At 38.4% G+C, this 15,168-nt stretch overlaps 1 protein-coding gene across 2 annotated transcripts; it reads right to left on the reverse strand.

Annotated features, from left to right (window-relative positions):
* Nucleotides 1–4,473: 4,473 nt before the first annotated feature.
* Nucleotides 4,474–14,179, reverse strand: LOC306885896 (uncharacterized protein). Of its 2 annotated transcripts, XR_013785581.1 has the most exons (10): nucleotides 14,012–14,179; nucleotides 12,951–13,022; nucleotides 12,800–12,868; nucleotides 12,616–12,691; nucleotides 12,427–12,521; nucleotides 12,232–12,307; nucleotides 11,085–11,240; nucleotides 10,828–10,966; nucleotides 5,128–6,393; nucleotides 4,686–5,050 (listed from the first exon to the last, which is right to left on the reverse strand). XR_013785581.1 is itself a non-coding variant. In XM_079442701.1 (9 exons), exons 1-9 carry the CDS (start codon nucleotides 14,122–14,124, stop codon nucleotides 5,189–5,191), a joined length of 2,001 nt encoding a protein of 666 aa, XP_079298827.1. In that variant the 5' UTR covers nucleotides 14,125–14,179; the 3' UTR covers nucleotides 4,474–5,188. The 2 variants fall into 2 exon arrangements, 1 of the variants encoding a protein (XP_079298827.1); XM_079442701.1 differs by having other exon boundaries at nucleotides 4,474–6,393.
* Between the last annotated feature and the right edge of the window lie 989 nt (nucleotides 14,180–15,168).

Consider the following 15,168-nt stretch of genomic DNA (forward strand, 5'->3'; position numbering starts at 1 on the left):
ACCATCTCTGAACACACAACACGTCTAACCCTGAAGCAGATGGGATACAGCAGCAGGAGACCACACCGGGTGCCGCTCCTGTCAGCTAATAACAGGAAACGGAGGCTACAATTCGCACAGGCTCACCAAAATTGGACAATAGAAGATTGAAAAGACATGAAAGCATGGATCCATCCTGCCTTGTCTCAATGGTTCAGGCTGGTGATGGTGTATTGGTGTGGGGGATATTTTCTTGGCACACTTTGGGCCCCTTAGTACCAATTGAGCATAATTTAAATGCCACAGCCTACCTGAGTATTGTTGCTGACCATGTCCATCCCTTTATGACTACAGTGTACCCATCTTCTGATGGCTACTTCCAGCAGGATAATGCACCATGTCGCAAAGCTCAAATCATTTCAGACTGGTTTCTTGAACATGACAATGAGTTCACTTTACTCAAATGGCCTCCACAGTCACCAGATCTCAATCCAATAGAGCACCTTTGGGATGTGGTGGAACGGGAGATTTGCATCATGGATGTGCAGGCGACAAATCTGCAGCAACTGCGTGATGCTATCGTGTCAATATGGACCAAAATCTCTGAGGAATGTTTCCAACACCTTGTTGAATCTATGCCACGAAGAATTAAGCCAGTTCTGAAGGCAAAAGGGGGTCCAACCCGGTACTAGCAAGGTGTACCTAATAAAGTGGCCAGTGAGTGTATTTATTTAGAAAAGCAAATTAGTAATATAATGTATATAATTTAGTTCAAATTTAAACGTTACATCTAACATTATCAATGGGTAGAAGAATAAACATTAAACGAGTTTACATTCTCCAGATAATATCTGAATAAATAATTTTGGCTTTAGTGTAATGATAAATTCCAATATAAAATCAGTTACATCAATTTATAAATATTTTGTATTTATAATATAAAACAATTTAACAGTTCAAATGCCATTTTACACATTTTCTTAGTTTAGGAAGTGGGAATCATCATATTTGTGGCTACTTAGTGCCAAAAATCCAGCATAGGTTTTCTAAAAAAATTAAAACAATGTATAGAAATAAAAAGAGCTACAGAACATAAAGTTTCTTTGTGGAACATTTAAAACAAGGTTCACCGCAATGAACTTCAATAACATTTACCATTGCTCATAATAATTGGATAAGGATTTTGAAAGAGATCATTTTAAAGAGATAGCACAGAGAAGAAAAAAATTCCAGCTGATTAAGTATTTTAGGGCTGACCATAAGTAGAAAAAAACTTAATTGGTTATAGAAAGCTCCATGACCTCTAAAGATTTATTGGCTTCCATGACCCTTCCAGTCCTAAAAATCAAATTCCCAGATATTTTCCAGTTTTCAGTGAGCGTGGGAGCCCTGTGAGAAGTTCAGCATCAGACTATAAAACGTGTCATTTATAAGCAAATTTACATTCAAACTCCGAATATCTTCAGATTCCGACGTCCTATAAAGGATTATCTGAATTGTTACAGGTGTCATGACCTTTCACACAAAGTAATGACTGTACCACACAAAGACACGTATAAGTTCAAATGAGATGTAGACAGCATGATAAAGTTTTTTCTCTCTCCCCTGCATCTCCTCTGTGAGCTCAGTGCCCGAGCCGGTCCCCTCTGAGCTGTAACTATGTCCTGTTTACCCAGCACTTTTTCCTCTGGAGACGGATCAATAGAAAGGCTTCATCATCCCGCTCATCAGAGACATACACCACTAATGAGGCTCAGAACAGCTGACTGCTCACTTTCCACTGAGCGGGAAGGACCATAGGGGGCACGCAGGGTTAGAAAGAGGAACAGAGATCCAAGAAATTGTAATGACCATGAACTGCTACTTTCGTAAACATATTTATAGGCCTATATGTTTAACATTATCCAATTATCCCTAACAATAACATCATGAATGTGCATTAAGAAAGTATAGGGTAAGCTGTGATTTTATGTTGTCTTTAGGATGAAGACATTTCATACATTTCTACAAACTTTATATATATAGCTTTATTTTTCTTCTACTGTGACTAATGTTGTATGTTGAGAATAGTTCTCAAATGTAACAATCTGTTTATGAGGAATCAGAAGTTGTAATTTGTTCTAGAGTTAATTATCTAGAAATCTGTTCAGCCAAAAAAGGCCCATTCTTGCAAATGGAAGGCTAGAGTGCATATCCATTTACAAACATAGTTATATATCCATTTCAGTATGGCCAAGTTTGAGATGAGAAGAAATTTTATGCACAGTTGCATTGATGTTGAGTGTAACTGTGTGGAAACAACCGGATACCCATTTAGCTGACAAAAACACTGCAGAAGACCAGGGGAAAGGCAATATGTTCTCATCGTGTTTTGCAAAGCACTACTGCCACCATGAGGTGAGGAACAGAACATGTTACAAAAATTAATAAATATATATACAGTCATGGCCAAATATATCGGCACCCTTGGTAAATATGATCAAAGAAGGCTGTGAAAATTAATCTGCATTGTTAATCCTATTGATATTTTATTTAAAAATTCACAAAAATCAAACCTTTAATTGGAGAATAAGAATCTAAAATGGGTGGAAATATTAAATGTTTTTCTCTAATACACATTGGCCACAATTAGCGGCACCCTTTTATTCAATACTTTTTGAAACCTCCATTTGCCAGTTTAACAACTCTAAATTTTCTCCTATAATGCCTGATGAGGTTAGAGATCAGAGCCAATTCCTTCATCCAGAATCACTGCAGACCCTAGATTCCTAGCTCCATGACGGTGCTTCTTCTGTTCAGTTCACCTCACTCATTTTCTACAGGGTTCAGGTCAGAGGACTGGAATGGCCATAGCAGAAGCTTGGTTTTGTGCTCAGTGACCCATTTTTGTGTTGTTTTTGAGGTTTGTTTGGATTATTGTCCAGTTGGAAGATCCAAACATGGCCCATTATAAGATTTCTAACAGTCAGTCACTTATTGATTTTTTTATCTGTTGGTATTTGATAGAATCCATGATGCCATGTGTCTAAACAAGATGTCCAGGACCTCCAGCAGAAAATCAAAAATACAGCAGTATATTTCATTGTACACATGGGGTACTCTTTATCCCTGTGTTCACAAAACCCATCTTGAGTGTTTGCTGCTAAAAAGCTAATTTTTTAGTTTCATCTGACCATAGAAGCCAGTCCCATTTGAAGTTACAGTCGTGTCTGATAACTGAATAAGCTGGAGTTTGTTTTTGGATGAGCTAGGAGAATTTTTCTTGAAACCCTCCCAAACAACATGTGATGTAGGTGATGTTTGACAAAATTTTTTTAAGGTTTTCTGACCCCAAGACTCAACTATTTTCTGCAATTCTCCAGCTGTGGTCCTTGGAGAGTCTTTAGCCACTCAAACTCTCCTCCTCACCATGCATTAGGACGATATAGACACACATCCTCTTCCAGGCAGTTTCGTAACATTTTCTGTTAATTTGGAAATTCTTAATTATTGCCGATTGGTTTTTCTCGTGATGGATGATTAAGGGAATTTGGGCTTTGTTTTCCCTCCTATTTATATTTCTGTGAAACAGGAAGCCATGGCTGGATAATTTCATGTTCAAAATCACCCTGGAGTGCTCAAAATTGTGAATATGAATGGGAATATAATTCAGAGATATTTTACTCGTAAGAATTTCTAGGGGTGCCAATAATTGTGTCCAACGTGTATTTGAGAAAAACATTTCATAATACCCCCCCCCCCATTGCAAATTCTTAATATCCAATGAAAGGTTAGATAATTGTGAATTCTTAAAATAAAAGATCAAAATCAAAAGGATTAACAATGCAGATTAATTTTCACAGCCTTCTTTGATCATATTTACCAAGGGTGCTGATATTTTCGGCCATGATTGTACATTGACTCTTCCTTAAGGCTGAATTTTACAAGTTAATGACAAGCAATTACTTTTAACTTCTGAATGCAATAGGTACAATCTTTCCTCATTGGATTTGAACAAACAAGAACATTTAGCCACTGGATCTGAAGTCCCAACACTGTAACCTCTAAACCATCACGGCAGATTTCAATGACCCATGCACTCTGAAATTGATCGTTCACTTATTCAGCTGAACACTTAAACGTGCTTGCTCAATCATAAGCAGCTCAGGAAACAACCGTTTGCATCCTAGGAAGATTTTTATACTGTGTGCTTCTATCCATTTTCCCCAATCAGAAAATAATTTATGATGGGTTTATAATAAAAGAAACCATCTGTTTGCACTGACTTTTGTATTCTTTCTGCATTGATCTTGTATTGATTCGTATCAAGTTATTAGTCGTGATTATCTAAAGACCAGTAATTAATCTTAAATAGGGTCATAATCTAAATTTGCCCAGCTGCTCAGTAGAAGAGTAGCAAGCAAAGAAATTACAAAAAAAAAAAAAAAACAACTTGAAACCAAATCTAAAAAGAATATGTTCTTGGTTTGATTTAAATGCAACACTTTGAAATCTGCAGTTTTAAAATAGGATTTAATGTGATAGGTTTAAAAGGCTAAATTTGTAGAAATGCTCATGTTCAATTAAACAATTTATAATTCAGCATAAATGTCTCAGTTTTGTCATTATACTGAAAACATTCAAAGTGTTGCCTGCATACACCATTTCAAGCAATAACATTACAAAAAACATTTCAAACATGCAAATATGAAAAACCAAGAACGGATACATAAGAGCAATTGTCTTTAATGTTAATGGGTGATTTATACAAAAAAAAAAAAAAAAAAAGACAATTTTGCTTCCCGAAGAGAAGAACTGCATCACTGTAAGATACTGTCAAAATGGATGCTTTTGTATTTACTGAATGTTAAAAATCACAAGTATGGCATAGCATAACTGAAAACATCAGTGGCTAAGCTACTGTATGACAGGAACTGGCAACACCATGGTGGAACAGATGAAGGATCAGCACGAGAAGCACATTTCGTCATAACTTGGAAGGTCTGAAGGTCGATTAGAGTGATGGCTCTAAAACGCAGTTTATAAATCTTAGATTCCAAGAGACACAGAATTAAACGGTTGCCAGATGAAACTAGAAGAAAAAAAGATTGGAAGATGGAGAATTCAAAAAGTAAAACCCACTCAAGAAGAATAGCAAGGCAACTGCACCTCAAAAAACTAGGGTAACCACACAATGGCCTTGAAGAAACCATGCAAGACTGGCATCTTTTCAACGTCGCTCCTTCCGATCAGACTTCCGATCCCTCTCGCTTCTGGATGACTTCCTCCCTGACCTGCTTCCTTCCGAACTCGTCCTCTTCCTGTCAGGTTTGGAGTTCTTGTCTTTGGAGCCCTTGCTTTCTCGTCCGCTGCCTTTTGAGGATTTGTGCCCCCTCTCACTGCCGCTCTTTCTACGCTCCCTGTCCGACGGCCTCCGGCGGCGTTTATGGTCTCGGCCGTCTCTATCCCTGCCGCGACTACGGGAGCGTGAACTGGAAGATGACGAGGAGGAGCCAGAGGAACTGCTACTGGAGCCACTGGAAGAGGAGCTGGATCCACTGGACGAGGAGCTTGAAGATGAACTAGAAGAACTGCTGCTACTACGGCTTTTGCTCTTCTTGGCGCGGACTTTGGCTCGTCCGCGAGCCTCATCGGTTTCCTCATTAGCTTCCTTTGTGTCTGCTTTGGCTTCTTGTGGTTGGACTGATGGCTCTTGGCTTTGCTCTTGAGGGATTTCTGGGTCAGGTTCAAGCTGTGTCTGTTGGGTCTCAGGCGCAGTGTCATCTTGTTTGGTGTCATGTTCCGTCACACTAGGGGTCGGGACATCCAGTTGAGGCTCTTTACACTCCTCAGGCTGCATTTCCATGTGGCTTTCGGGGGTTTGCTGAGTGTCTGTTATAACATCCTGCTGAGTCTCATTCTCTGTCTCCTGCTCTTCCTCCTTTTGCACATTACCTACCTCTTCAACTGTGGCTTCTGGACTCTCAACCTGCAACTTACCCTGTGCCTCATCTTCCCTCACAACTTCTGTAACCTCCATCTGCTCTTCCCCCTCTTCCTTAGCCTCACTTGTTCCTACATTCTCCTCGTCCTCCTCCTCATCTTCCTCCTCTGCCTTTTGCTCATTCTCCTCGTATTTATCCTTCTCCTCACTCTGCTCCTGATCCCCCTCAGTCTCCCTCTCCCTAATCTCTGAGCTCTCCTCTCCTTCCTCCTCAACTACATCTTCCTCCTCGTCCTCCATCTCCACATCATGCCTGTTACCTGTCCGCCCTACTCCAGCCTTACCCTCCTCTTGATCTTCTTTCTTCATCTCTTCAGCCCGACGGCTATCCTCCATTTCTCTGTCACCTGTCCTCTGGGACTGACGCCTTGGCCGAGCCTCCATTTTGTTGAGTTGCTCTGCAAAGGCTTCACGTCTCTCATCAAATGCACCTGGGGGGGATAAATAAAAAAATAAAGACTTTCCCTTGGACATTATCTATCCTTTTTTTCCACCATTGATTTTAAAAGCTCTTTTTTCCAGTAAAAAGTCATAACTGCATACATAATTTTACAAGAATTAGAAAATTGTGGTTCGAAATCATTTAAAGGGGTCCTAATATGCTTTTTCACTTTTTGAATTTTAGTCTGTGTGTGTTTGGGCATAAAAAGATTAAAAGTTACAAATCTCAAAATCCACTCCAAAGTAGGGCTGTCACGATTCGTTGATTTTTAAAAATCGTCGACTTCATTTTGCTCGCATCGACTAACCGCAAAATACCGGAAGTGGCGCATTTCACAGATGAGAATCCATAAAACACATTTTTAGACTATTTTCCATGGCTGCATGATATATTAAACCCATTTAAAAATAATTAAGCATAATTGTGAATTCACAAAAGCTATGATTTAAATAATTATAAGCAATGCAGTTCACACACAGTATATGCTCTTTAATTATTTCCATGCATGTAGGTTAAGTTTGTGCGTCTCACAACGGCTCCGTTCACAGTTTCAGCAGAAACTGTTATCATTTACATGTGGAGTGTCTCAAACTCATCTCTGCATGTTGTTGTGAGTTTGTGTTTATTATAACGTTCATCTGGGAACACAACGTGCGCCATTTCATCAGATTTGTAAGGTAAATCATTTATAAATCTACACAAACACAGGAGAATACATTGCAATTTCAAAATAAAAGCTCAAACCCTCACTCTGAGTTTACACTGTTTGAGGTCCACATATTCATGTAATTACAGTGGCTATAGCATTTCTGTCTTAAAGAAATGGCCAAATGTTAAAGATTAAGTGTACGTTTGAATTAAATGGTGCTTGGTCAATATTAAACCGTAATGTGTAAAAATAATCGTCAGGCCGTCGGCGCCCCTGCAGGCCTTTGTTGTAATGCATAATCTACATTAGCCCTATTGTTTAGAATACATTTGTTTTTTTAACAGTTTTGTTCAATAAAACCATGTTTCTTGCTTTTGATTTGACTTTATTTGAACTAATTATTGCATCATTGCTATTATATATGTACTTTAAGTCATTTTAAAAGCTATTGTTCACTTAGAGCCATTTTTATTACCACACAAAAAAAAAATGATAATAAATTATAATAATTATAGGGCCCTATGAAATCCGTTTTATTTCCAAATTCAGTTTAAATTGTATTAATCAAAAAGCCTAATTAATTGAGTTTTACAGTTTTATCTGTACCAAATTCTGTTTTCCATTATTTAAAATGGAATCCAGAAATTGTTCCATTAAATCAATAATAAAAAGCATCTCCAATTAACTGATTTAATATTTTTTAAAAAGTATTTTTTCAGAAATACTGCACATTTAAATTTTTCACCTAAAGAAGTTCTGGTAAATAATATTTCTGGTAAATACTCCTTTAAAAAGTGTTTTTTGATTGTAATTTTATTATTATTAGACTAGAACACGTGGATATGTTGTCATTCTCACACTATAATACTGAACTGTGATTTCAGTGATCTGGACTATGAGATGGACACTTGCTTCTTGCACTCCATGTTGCACTTCACTTTTGCTTTAAAAAAGGATTTCATAGAAATTTGGATTTCATTTCGTTTAATAAAATATTAAGTAAAATTGTTATTTTGTTTGCCAGAAATTAATCATTTAGATTAATTGAAAAATTAGTCGATAGATTAATCAAAATAAAAATAGTCGTTAGTGGCAGCCCTACTCCAAAGGGAGATTTTTCTTTTTTTTTTTTAAATCCCTTTAAGAACTACAACGCTCGTTTGGACTACAAAGTTCTTTTCCTGTATTTGTGATTTTACAATGCCACCACAAATAGTGCAAGTCTGTGGGACTATAGTATAAATAAATTCAACTGTATAACAGTTTCACTGCGATTCATGTTATAATCTTAGAATTAAAGAATAAACATAATACATAGTAAATCCAGTTATTTTTAAGCTGTTGTTGACATCCCAAATAAAACGTGATTTAGCCACAAAAACAATTACCCATAGGCTACACTTTGTCTTGCAATATCAGTGCGTGCAGGTTCTGCACAATCCTCTTGTTCAATATTCTCAATAGTCTGAATTTGATGTGGCAATATTGACTAACTTGCTGTTTTGGCAAGGGGCGGGGCAATACTGAAACGCCATCTAAGCGGTCCGCCAATCACAACGCACTGGGACAGCTAACCAAGCAACACATTTCGTTTTTCGGAAACCGGGCCTTCATCAAACCCAGAACTAATCGAGCTGTTTGTGCCAGGCTGGGGAGAAAGGTATTGTAATAATGTAAATGTGAAAAATGAGATTTCCGAACCACCAATCATGAGAGCATGTCCCCAAAAGTCGTGGCCTAATGGTTAGAGAGTCGGACTCGTAATCCAAAGGTTGTGGGTTCGAGTCTCGGGCTGGCAGGGATTGTAGGTGGGGGGAGTGCATGTCCAGCGCTCTGTCCACCCTCAATACCACGACTGAGGTGCCCTTGAGCAAGGCACCGAACCCCCAACTGCTCCCCGGGCGCCGCAGCATGGCTGCCCACTGCTCCGGGTGTGTGTTCACGGTGTGTATGTGTTCACAGTGTGTGTGTGTGTGTTCACTGCTGTGTGTGTGCACGTTGGATGGGTTAAATGCAGAGCACGAATTCCGAGTATGGGTCACCATACTTGGCAGTATGTCACTTCACAACAAAACAAAGTCAAGACTTTGTAAAAGAGCATAGTAGGACCCCTTTAAGATGGAATATAGAATGTCACTCCATGGTACTTCAATTTCTGTGTTCAATCAGTAAAATGCACAGCTTGATTTATTTAATCCAGATTTTGAGTTGTTAAATACTAGCGATGGATTTTTCTGTTGCCTGACGACAATATACTTGGCAGTATGTATGTCACTCATATCTTAGAGCATGGTGGCCAAAATTAATCCGATATATAGGTTATCACTTATTGAAGGAACAGCAATCAACATGCTGGAATAAAATTAACATTTAATATAATACAGGGTTTCTGCAGATATGAACAAGACGGACGTTAAGACCTTTTTAATACCACCTTAAATTAAATTTAAGACCTAAACCCGTAATGGAAATACACATATAACATTTGTAATATTTAATATAAAATATACAAAACAATCACCGTCATAAATGATATTACTATGATATACTGTTACTTTTCATAACACCAGACAATATTCCATAGCCTACAAATTACCCCTACAAAAGTACTGCATCACCGAGAGTTTTAGTGGTGTAAACAATTTATTCTGAAGCAATATTTTTAGTGTTCTATCAATAAAAAAAATCTTAGGTCTGTCCAATGACTGTAAACAGTCACTGGGTCCATCAGACTGAAAGCGATATTTTTGCAGTAATGGGACCATATTTACATAAATTCAGATTCAGTGGGTCTTAAATATGTTAAGAAATTAAGACTTTAAAGGACCCTGTAATATTTACTAAATTGTTTTTTTTTTTTTTTTAGATGGCAACTTCTGAATAAAATTAATTAAAAAAAAAAAAGGTAAATCAATGCAACCAACATTGTACTTATTATAAAATAAATTCACAAAATCAAATTAAAAATTTCCATAAAAACACACTGTAAATGCAGGAATATAAGGATGCATTTGCATTATAAATTTCGGACCACACAAAATGTAAAAACCAGGTGTAAACAAGGTTTAAAATGTATACCTATCTATACCGTATCTACACAAAAAGAGGAAGACAGCAAAAGTCCCACAGACTGCTCTCTCTGCTGCCCTCAGGAAGACGTCTCCGCAGCATCCGATCCCGCACTAGCCGACTGAGGGATAGCTTTTTTCCTCAGGCTATCAGGCTAATGAACAGTAAAAACTAATACACCCTACAGCACACTCCCACTTTACAATATACCACGCACTGCACTTTAATTCCAATACAGTTCAAACTGGACTACCAGTACACTACTGCACAAATACAACAATCTTTTTGCCAGCACTGGATACCATCCAATGCACATCCATGACATTTGCACACCCGGTTTATATATAATCTGCTGCATCTTCGCATATTACTGTGTGTATATAACGTAGAATGTGTACTACATACTGTGTATAATGTGTATCGTAACTGTATGTCTGTCTAATAGTACACTATGTGTACTGAGTATATGTATGTGTATATTACACATTGTCATCTGTATAAGTCTGTACGTATGTATGGTAATGTCTATATGTAAATTGTTTATATGTAAATTGTCTATATGTAAATTGTTTCTGCAGTGTCTGGAGCACGCTCTCAAGAATTTCACTCACGAAGGCACACGTGCTGTGGTGATGTGACAATAAAAGTGATTTGAAGTCAATCAAAACAAAAAACGGAACTTTAACTTATCAAAATTTAACTCACCATTTAATTTTTTCTGAGACTCCTCCAGGAGCTTTTGAGTAGCGGAGCACATTCGCCCAGGCAGGTAGAAGATCGGGGGCTTGGTCTTCGTGCGAATGAACTTGATGAGCTTTGAATTATGTGCATTCCACTCTTCTTGCTAGAACACATGAGAATACCATAATGCATGGAAAAGTCAGACCAAGAACAGTACCCAAATAAAACTACTGCAGGTATAAATAAAAGAGCTGCTGTCTCCCTGCAGCTGTGAGACATACCAGTTGAGCGAGCTCCACTTTGTGCTCCAAAAGCCGCAGCTCTGTTTGTTTGGCACGTCTTTCTTCAAAGAGCTCTCTCCTTTCACCCTCAACTTTTTTACGCTCCTGTTCTGCCTGCACTTCCAATTTCTGCTCAATTTCTTGGCGTCTTTTTAACTGGAGGGGGGAAAAAAAAAAAACAAGTTTTAAAATTAAAGCAGCACTTTGTTTCAGATGTGGTTTGACTTCGTGGTGTGCAATTCGCTGACTCGATCTCAACCTGAATTGAACAAAAAATATGGGTTGGGTTTATTGAACCCAAAAATATTGGTTCTTCGTACGTCGCTAACTCAGTTAGCTGGATTTGATTGTTGACGATTTCATTTGGTTCTTCGAATCTCTAAGAAACATTAATGCTGTCACAAGAAATCTGCTTCAAAGATAAATGAATTGCTAATTACAACATTGAAATAAAAATGTAAAGCCTGTACAAATACTAGAAATCATAAATAAATTGGGAATCGTAAAAAAAAAAAAAAAAAAAAAAAAGAAAAACTACAAATAAATTAAACCGTGCACATTTCATTTATCTATTTACATCTCATTTATACATTTATACCTATATACATTCGTGTAGTTTTGTTCACTTGGCTGTTTCCTTATACAGGTCCAGATATTTGTCAAATCTTTCGTCAGGTGTCTTTTTTAATGATATGATGTCATTATGTTGCCGTCTTGCCGCCAGCCAATCGCTGTATTGCTGATCGTGGTTTCGAGTATCGATACATCTGCCCTTTTCGGGGAACACGAGAACGCGCAGTAATCTTAGACAACTTAATCCAGATATTTTAATCGAATACGCAAAATCGTTTGAAGAACCAAATTAGCCAGAGATCAGTTATCACGATTAGAAGATCTGGCATCTTTCAAATCATCTCAGATGTATTAAGCGAGGTACGAAGAACAGACCCCAGAGGTCTGTTCAATCAAACGAGTTTACCAAATAAGCCAGGCTTATTTAAGTTAGTCTGACTTATTTTGAACCAAATCAACAGACAAGAATTCAGACTAACTGAAATAATTGCCTCAAAAAAAAATTGCCTCACAAAGGAAACAAAAAAAATAGGACACAAAGCATTTTTTTTTTTAATTCATAGCATATACCCACCCGCTCTGTGGACACAGTAGACTCCTGCTTAAACTTTTGCAATGTTCCCATCAATAGACCAAACATGCGCCGGTTTCTGAATGAGCAAATAAAACAGTTAAGTTACAGGTTTAATTTGACATTCAAGCAAATATCCAGTGAAAAAACAAGGAAATAAATAAGCTTTTCAGACAAAGCCCAAGTCAATAGCAGTACCTCTGCTTTCCTCTCTCATCTATTGTCTGATCTTGAATAAGATCTCGGCGCGTACGTTCTTTGGAGGTAGCAACCACAGATGACTGCAACGCTGGCTGTAGATTTATAAATAAAAAAAGCAAGGATGTGTTAAAAACATAAGCTGACAAATCTATGCAAGTGGGGAATTTTTTTTTTTAGTCTGCATACTTTTTTGACATCGTCATCATCCTCAGCGTCGCTGTCATGGCGTGAATCTCTCCTGGCTCGCTGATCCCCTGCCAGCCTATCGTGGCATAAACTGATTGTAAATACATTTGGAAACATGCTAAACAGAAATTAAATTATTTCATAACATATATAGAAATCAGGTAATTGGTAAGCGATGCCTCACCTCAAGAGTGCCCCTTCGATGTCTCTCTGTTTGGCTGGGGGTCCTCCACTACTATCTGAGAGTCCACGCCTGATAAGGGTTGACAGACATTAAGAATAAATCCAACATGGAATTATTTCAAGCATTTGCTAATACAAGAATGGATTCTTACCTCAGCAAATTGATTCCACGGCCCCTACCTCCTCCTGGGCCTGTGATGGAAAGCCTCCTATTTTGACCCGGTCTAGAAAAGGCAAAAGGTGGAAGATGCAGAGTTAATTATACATTTATATAAAAGAACAGACCCAACTATGACTGTACGACTTCACACAACGCACACAAGCTTCTCAATCAGTCTAGGTCAGTGGATATTAATATTTAATAGTCACAGACATGGACAACACTAAATATAGATCATTTATTCATTCCAGATCCAATTAATTGATGATTTATGCTTTTGTTGAAGCTGTAAGCCTGTATCATTTCAACTTATTTTTAAATAATCATGTTTAACAGCGAAAACAGATTTTTGTCCAATCAAATCCTGCGTAGAATGAGACTGACCCGCCCCCTTAATACCAGCTGACACGTAGCAAATCACATCCACTGCTGTGACTTAAAGCCTATTAAACAAGGAAGTCTTTCCAGACCCGTCCAAGCAACATGTTGCAAATAAACCTGCACTTCTAAATCTATATGGGGGATCTTTAAGAACATGTTACTTTCATAAGGCAAACAATTGCGGTACTGTTTTGTGTCGCTGCTATCCAAAGCAAAGCTCTTGAAGCAAATCCACTAACACACATTCAAACAAAGCAGGAAGTCCCTGCAGGACTCAATCACGTTTGCAAATAGTTAAACTCTAAAGATCAATATTTGAAAAGAACCTTGTTTTTAATTTAAATAACTTGATACCGAAGCTAGATTTATGAAGAATTAAGGCGGACTCGGTTTTATGAAGCGTGTCATTGTGCTTTCAAACACAAACTGCTGACTTGCTGCTAGCTTTCTAGCATATTTATTTATGGCGGCCTGGGTGATATACATAGCTATGAGATATCACTGCACAAATATAAAGACTAATTGGTGTAATATATCATTGTTTTAACCACTGAAATTAAACACGTGATTCTTAGCTTGCGAGCTAGCCGCAGGCTAAGCTTGCTAACAGGCCCTGGCTTTTTTCCGCCCAAATAGATTAGTTACTGATTAAAACGCTTCATTGAGTAATACCTTAATTCGCTCGGATCTCTGCCGGTTAGTTTTCGAATATTTTCGTCCACGCTCTTTAAGCTTTCCTTGGCTTTTTCCAGCTGGTCTTGCAAACTTCGCACGACCACCGCCATCTTGCTCTTCGTCTTCCAGCAGCGCGTGGAGCGTCGTGCCCGCGCTCGGCTCAATGAAGGCGAGTAGCACTGATCACGTGGGCGGTCCTGTACAGGTGGCGCGCAAGAACCGTCCCTGTGATTGACAGGATCACCGTTACATGACAAATTAATTCATTTCAGTGTCAGACTGTTGGATGCAAATATGTTTTTGTGTCCCAAAGTTAATTTTTTACCCCTCATCAACATTTGTTAGATCAGATTTTCCTATGGTTGCTATAACACTAGCCATTTCCACATATAACAGGGTTACAAATATTACAAATAATAATCATTATTATTTTGGACAGACAGGTTCTTGAAAAATCTTGTCTCTTTATCTTGCATACCACATCTATGACATTTACATACCTATCTGACAGACAGACCGACAGACAGACAGACAGAGAAACAGACAGACAGACAGACAGACACACAGAGAGACAGACAGACAGAGAGACAGACAGAGACACAGAGAGACAGACAGAGACACAGAGAGACAGACAGACAGAGAGACAGACAGACAGAGACAGACAGACAGATAGACAGAGACACAGACAGACAGAGAGACAGACAGACAGAGAGAGAGACAGACAGACAGACAGACAGAGAGACAGACAGACAGACAGAGAGAGAGACAGACAGACAGACAGACAGAGAGACAGACAGAGACAGAGAGAGACAGACAGACAGAGAGACAGATAGACAGAGAGAGACAGACAGACACACAGACAGACAGACAGAGAGAGAGACAGACAGACAGAGAGACAGACAGACAGAGAGAGAGACAGACAGACAGACAGAGAGACAGACAGACAGACAGAGAGACAGATAGACAGAGAGAGACAGACAGGCAGAGAGACAGACAGAGACAGAGAGAGACAGACAGACAGAGAGACAGATAGACAGAGAGAGACAGACAGACAGAAAGACACAGACAGAGAGACAGAGACACAGACAGAGAGACAGACAGATAGACAGACAGAGAGACAGATAGACAGAGACACAGACAGACAGACAGACAGA

The sequence above is a fragment of the Barbus barbus genome, assembly GCF_936440315.1.
Source record: "Barbus barbus genome assembly, chromosome: 20".
Classification (NCBI taxonomy): Eukaryota; Metazoa; Chordata; class Actinopteri; order Cypriniformes; family Cyprinidae; genus Barbus; species Barbus barbus.

Coding starts and splice junctions, on each gene's coding strand:
- LOC306885896 (XM_079442701.1), bottom strand. CDS start 14,124: ATGGCGGTGGTCGTGCGAAGTTTGCAAGACCAGCTGGAAAAAGCCAAG. Junction 13,023..14,011: donor AGAGATCCGAGCGAATTAAG/GTATTACTCAAT, acceptor TGCCTTTTCTAG/ACCGGGTCAAAATAGGAGGC. Junction 12,308..12,426: donor GATGAGAGAGGAAAGCAGAG/GTACTGCTATTG, acceptor TTGCTCATTCAG/AAACCGGCGCATGTTTGGTC.